We start from the raw sequence: 6,159 nt of genomic DNA, 5'->3' as shown, positions 1-6,159 counted from the left end.
TCCCCGCTGTACTTGTGCTTGGTGATGCAGCGGTAGGTGGACAGGGCATCCTCCTTCTGCACCTCGGAGATGTACAGCCCGCCGTGGGAAGTAATAGAAAACCTGTTTTCTGGAGACACAAGCAGGACCTGTCCTTTACTCCCCCGTCTGGGCAAACCACTGAAGCAACTCGGGCGGCAGCTGGCCCTCTCCCGGCCAGGACTACTGCCCAGGGGGAGGAAGGGGAGGGGAAGGGGGTGAGGTTGGTGCAGCCTCCAAGGCAGGGTAGCATCTCCAATAGATGAGGAATCTCTATGTGCAAACACACGGAAGTCACAGTAATTGTTCCTTTAAGTGAAACGCCTCAGGGTTTTACAGAAAGACATGGGACTTTAAGGTCAGAGGAGATCCGGGTTCCAATCTGACTCTTCCTTTTATTGGCTGTGTGACCTTGAGCAAATTACTTAACCTCTCTGAGCCTTATCTGTACAATGAGATGCAAATAATACTTCAAACAGTGGCTGTAAGGATTAAAAAAATAACCAAGTGTCTGGAACACAGTAAGTGCTCATCTGGAGAACAGAAGTCCTCATCTGTCTTGCCTCTTTGCAAGCGTGTGCAAAGGTCTTTCATAGGCATTGCTCTTCTGTTCTTACAACTGTGAGAGATGCCTCGCCATTGTCAGGACACAGCCAGTAAGTGGACTGGGACTCAGGCCTTCTGGCTCCCAGCTCTCCCTCTGCATTGAACTGAACACAGGCCTCGATCCTCTTCTCGCAATTTTAATCACTTATTCACTCAACAAGCAAACACTGGGGCTCAGCTACCCTGGGAACGGGGACCTGGGGATACAGATACACACCAGCATTCAACACACAGTTCCTGACCACCATCCTGCGCAAGGCCGAGCCCAGGCCGGGTCTCACCTGTCCTGCCCCTCCACAGACTTTGTCAGGATGTGGCAGGGAAGACGGAAGGACGGAAGGACAGAAGGGCAGGCAGCAGTGCACCCATTCTGCGGATGCTGACAGCTGTTTCCACCAGAATGGAGCGGGTTTTCTTGTCCAGGGTTCTCAGGCGAAACCTGAACTGGAGCGAGTCGGGGCTGATTTTGAAAGGGGAGCCTGTGGACCTGAGAGTTGGGGAGGGGCTTGCATTTGGCTTTGGGCTCCCTCAGCTCAGGTCCGGGTCCTCCCACCCCAGACCCAGCGGGACCGAGACTGAGCACTGACTCTGCTGCTCTCTGGGGGCCTCGCTTCTTGGCCGGGTGGGCAGGGGAGACCCCCGGCTGCCACTTCCACGGGGAGGGCCTGGCGTCAGGACCGTGATGCTGACCGAGAAGGAAGCTGGGGGAGAGGGTAACGCTGGCGCGGGGAGGACCTGCTGACCCCGGGGAGGCCCTCACGGGGAGGCAGGCTGGGTGCTCCGTGCCCTTCCCATCCTATTATGTAGAGGTTGGCACCCCCCACCGCGGGCTGTGTGGCCCCCTCAGACGATGACAAGAGCGCTGACACTGGCTCACCCTCCTCACAGGGACATTTCGTGGTGTCCCACCCTCCACACATGAGCTCACGATCTTGGCATCTGGAGGTGGGACACTTTCTGCAGGTGCAGGTTGAACACTGCAGTGTCTGAACACATCTTTTTTTGTTTGTTTAAATATATTTTTATTGATTTCAGAGAAGAAGGGAGAGGGAGAGAGAGATAGAAACATTAATGATGAGAGAGAATCATTGATCCGCTGCCTCCTGCGTGCCCCCCACGGGGGATTGAGCTCACAACCAGGGCATGTGCCCTGACCTGGAATCGAACCGTGACCTCCTGGTTCATAGGTCGACGCTCAACCCCTGCGCCACGCCGGGCCGGCGACCACATCTTTGACAAAGGTTCTCCAGCCTTCATTTGAGTGTCTCCCAGGCTGGGGAGCTCACCTCCTGTCAGGGACCCATCCAGAGTCCAGGGCTCTGCCCTGCAGCCAGACCTTCCTTGCTCGCAGTCGGCCTCGCGTGGCTCCCTCCGTGGCTCCCTCCGTGAGCGCTGCTTCTGCCACGGAGCCTGCAGACCCCTACACCTGTGCCGCTCACTCTCCCTCACACACCGGAGGCAGCCATCCTGCCTTTGATTTTCCTTCTGGTTATGCAGCCTTGGGATTTCATTTTTAAATAGTTATTCGTTTCATATGGGTTCAAATAGCTTCAGCACTCTGGTGGGTCTCTTGCTTCTTAATAAACTTTGGTGTATCTACAAATCCTCTAATTCTCTCTCCCTCCCCCCTCCCTCCCTTTCTTCCTGCCTTCCTCCCTCCCACTCACTAATCTTTGTATACAACTAGACCTACTATGTGCCTGGCACGTTGCCTAGTAGTGGGGATCTGACAATCGGCCTTATCTGATCCGGGCCTGTAGAGCCAGCCAGGCGGCCTGCAGCCTCAGACCGCACTTGCTGGGGCCGCACCATTGTAGTTCTGCCTCACGCTCTCCTTGCGGTCAACTCAGGGCCCCGGGGAACCCCTGAGAGGCCACTTCTCTCTCCCACTTGGACACTGGCTTTGTGCGCCCAGGCCCAGGACGTCACAGGATCCCTGCTGAGTGCCATCATGTTGGGACACGCCCCTCCCAGCCCCCCCATGAACTGCAGCTTCCTGGCAGCCTGCCAGTCTTCTGGAACGTGGAGCTGGTGGGCCCACCCCCTCCAACACAGACCCCATGGTGCAGACCCCACTCAGGGCTGTGGGTAAAAGACGGAATAGAAGCAAGAGGAAGCCAAGCGCTGCTGCCCGCGTTGGAGAGGACCCAGAGGAAGTGCAGAGAAAGCCCGGCTCCCCACCCCAGACTCCGGATGTGCCCTCATTGTCTCCATGTTGTGACCCCCCCCCCCCCAGTCAAATGAGGAAGCTCTCCTGCCCTTTATTATGTAACTGGACTGGGACATGGAACCACTGGAGGGGGTTGCTGCCAATCAGGACCAGGTTAGAGCTGTGGCTGGGGGGCAAGGGTGGCAGGGGGGAGTGAGGAAGAACAGGAAAGACTCCAAATCAAGCCTATGAGACCACAGGTGCTCTGGCCTGGACAGCCAGGACCCCACAATGCCCACAGGCACCCCCCTGGACAGCCAGGACCCCACAATGCCCACAGGTGCTCCTCTGGGACAGCCAGGACCCCATGATGCCCACAGGTGCTCCTCTGGGACAGCCAGGACCCCATGATGCCCACAGGTGCTCCTCTGGGACAGCCAGGACCCCATGATGCCCACAGGTGCTCCTCTGGGACAGCCAGGACCCCATGATGCCCACAGGTGCTCCTCTGGGACAGCCAGGACCCCATGATGCCCACAGGTGCTCCTCTGGGACAGCCAGGACCCCATGATGCCCACAGGTGCTCCTCTGGGACAGCCAGGACCCCATGATGCCCACAGGTGCTCCTCTGGGACAGCCAGGACCCCATGATGCCCACAGGTGCTCCTCTGGGACAGCCAGGACCCCATGATGCCCACAGGTGCTCCTCTGGGACAGCCAGGACCCCATGATGCCCACAGGTGCTCCTCTGGGACAGCCAGGACCCCATGATGCCCACAGGTGCTCCTCTGGGACAGCCAGGACCCCATGATGCCCACAGGTGCTCCTCTGGGACAGCCAGGACCCCATGATGCCCACAGGTGCTCCTCTGGGACAGCCAGGACCCCATGATGCCCACAGGTGCTCCTCTGGGACAGCCAGGACCCCATGATGCCCACAGGTGCTCCTCTGGGACAGCCAGGACCCCATGATGCCCACAGGTGCTCCTCTGGGACAGCCAGGACCCCATGATGCCCACAGGTGCTCCTCTGGGACAGCCAGGACCCCATGATGCCCACAGGTGCTCCTCTGGGACAGCCAGGACCCCATGATGCCCACAGGTGCTCCTCTGGGACAGCCAGGACCCCATGATGCCCACAGGTGCTCCTCTGGGACAGCCAGGACCCCATGATGCCCACAGGTGCTCCTCTGGGACAGCCAGGACCCCATGATGCCCACAGGTGCTCCTCTGGGACAGCCAGGACCCCATGATGCCCACAGGTGCTCCTCTGGGACAGCCAGGACCCCATGATGCCCACAGGTGCTCCTCTGGGACAGCCAGGACCCCATGATGCCCACAGGTGCTCCTCTGGGACAGCCAGGACCCCACGATGCCCACAGGTGCTCCGCCCTGCACAGCCAGGACCCCATGATGCCCACGGGTGTTCCCCCTGGACAACCAGGACCCCACAATGCCCACAGGCGCCCCCCTGGACAGCCAGGACCCCAGGACCAGGACTGGCCCCTGGGATTTTAGGCGAGGAAGGGGTGCTGTGGTGATGGTGGCAGGGAGCTGGGGTTTCTATAGTAACAAGCAGCTGCTGCATCTGATGTTTCACATCCTTCATTGTCCTCATTCCCCCTCCCCCCTGCTTGTGCATATTTAATTGCAGTAACATTTCCAGACACAGCGCCTGCCTCCTGAAACAAAGGCGGCTGGGAGCTGCAGGGGAAGGAGAAAATGGGGTATGATGTTGATCCCTGGGGGGCCGTGTGCAACCTCACCCTGCATGTGTGCGGAGAGTCAGTGATGGGCCTGCTGGGAAGGAGGGAGCCGGAGGCCTGTGGAGGGAACAGCATAGTGAGAGGGGGGAAGTGGCCAGCCAAGCCGGTGAGGGGTCCGAGGACCAGGGCTCCTCACATTGCCAGCCTCCCAGGCTGGCTCTAGCCGAGCTTCCTGGTGGCCTGGCAACCCACCCTCCTCACCCACCTGGGACCAGCCACCCTGGGATGGTGGGGGAGCCGCCATTCCACAGCCTGGCTCCTCCTCCTCGGGGCAGGCTGGTCCAGCGGCAGGAAGGAGGGTGTGGCAGCCAGGCCTCTGTGCCAGCCCGCCAGCCTGAGGCCATTTAGAAATGTGTGTCCGGGACCATTTTTTAAAAATATTTTTTTATTGATTTCAGAGAGGAAGGGAGAGGGAGAGAGAGATAGAAACATCAACCATGAGACAGAATCATTGACTGCTGCCTCCTGCACGTCCCTACTGGGGATCGAGCCCACAACCATAAAGGATTGAAATGGGTGCCTTTGTGAGGTAGTGAGTTTCCTGTCTTCAGGGGTATTTGAGTAGAGGCTGAGGAAACACTTGTCATAGAGGACTTACATATTGAGAGAAATAAATTAGATCATCTATAAGCCCCCCCCCCGCCCCCCAGCAATTCATAGATTCCTAACAAAACATGGCAGAGCTGCAAGACCCCTTGGCGATCGACGGCAGTGGTTTAACATCAGCGTGCGCGTGCTCACCCCACCCAGGCCTTTGCTTGTGACGAGTCTTTCTGTGCCCGCGATGCTCTGTCCTTGACTCGCTCCTGGCCTCGTTCAGGTCTGTGCTCAAAGGCCAGCTCCTGGCCTGACCCCTCCATCAAAATTAGACTGTGTCCCACAGCCTTGCCCAGTTCCTTACTGTGACTTTTGTTTTCAGAGCACTCGGTGTTTCTCACGGAGAGCAGGAGGCACAGAATCTCGCCTCCATGAGATCTCATCACGGCTGGCACCCAGAAGCCCAGTGAACATGTGCTGAGTGAATGGACCGGGCTAGCAGAGCCAGCTCCAATGGGGTTAGGCAGCCGGACCTCCGGCCTGGAGTCCTGCCTGTGGTACCCCAATCCTGAGGGCTCTCTCCTGCTCGAACCACCACTGTCACACTGCAATGCTTAGGGCCACTTTGATCCTTGTCCTGGTCCCCCTGCTCAGCTGAGTCCAGGCTGGGACACTAAAGCAAGAGTGACAGTTTGGAGCCGGCAAAAGGGAAGCAAACACAGATGACCACAGGAGCAGGGCAATCTGGAGCATGGACTACGGCTGAACCCACGCTTCCCAGGAGCCCCTCAAACACGCAGAGACCCAGGGCAGCTGGGCCCAGGGAGGAGGACACCACATGCCCTCTGCAGTGTGCTGAGCCTGGCCTTCTCTTGTCCCTCCCTCGGGGGGACCTGATGACAGAGGTCACTGGTCCAGGATGGATCTCATTTGAATCCCTGGGCGACCTTCAGATCAGAGGCGTGTGGTGAGGTGGAGGCAGGGGCACGCTGCCTGCTGTGGACAGAGACGTCTTGACCCTGAGCTGCCTAACCCAGAGCTCCAGCTCTGTCCCCCGTCCTCTGCCCCCCAGCCCCCATGGCCCC

General features: G+C 58.8%; 1 protein-coding gene across 1 annotated transcript in view; it reads right to left on the bottom strand.

The window, feature by feature from the left end:
• DSCAML1 (Down syndrome cell adhesion molecule like 1) overlaps positions 1-6,159 on the bottom strand; it is a 313,708-nt gene that overhangs the window by 90,032 nt on the left and 217,517 nt on the right. Inside the window, exon 5 of the mRNA XM_014540006.1 lies at positions 8-109. Coding sequence (XP_014395492.1) covers positions 8-109 — 102 coding nt within the window. The remainder of the gene's footprint in view (positions 1-7; positions 110-6,159) is intronic.

This window comes from Myotis brandtii, unplaced genomic scaffold, assembly GCF_000412655.1.
Source record: "Myotis brandtii unplaced genomic scaffold, ASM41265v1 scaffold105, whole genome shotgun sequence".
NCBI lineage: Eukaryota > Metazoa > Chordata > Mammalia > Chiroptera > Vespertilionidae > Myotis > Myotis brandtii.
This window is presented reverse-complemented; position numbering and strand designations above follow the sequence as displayed.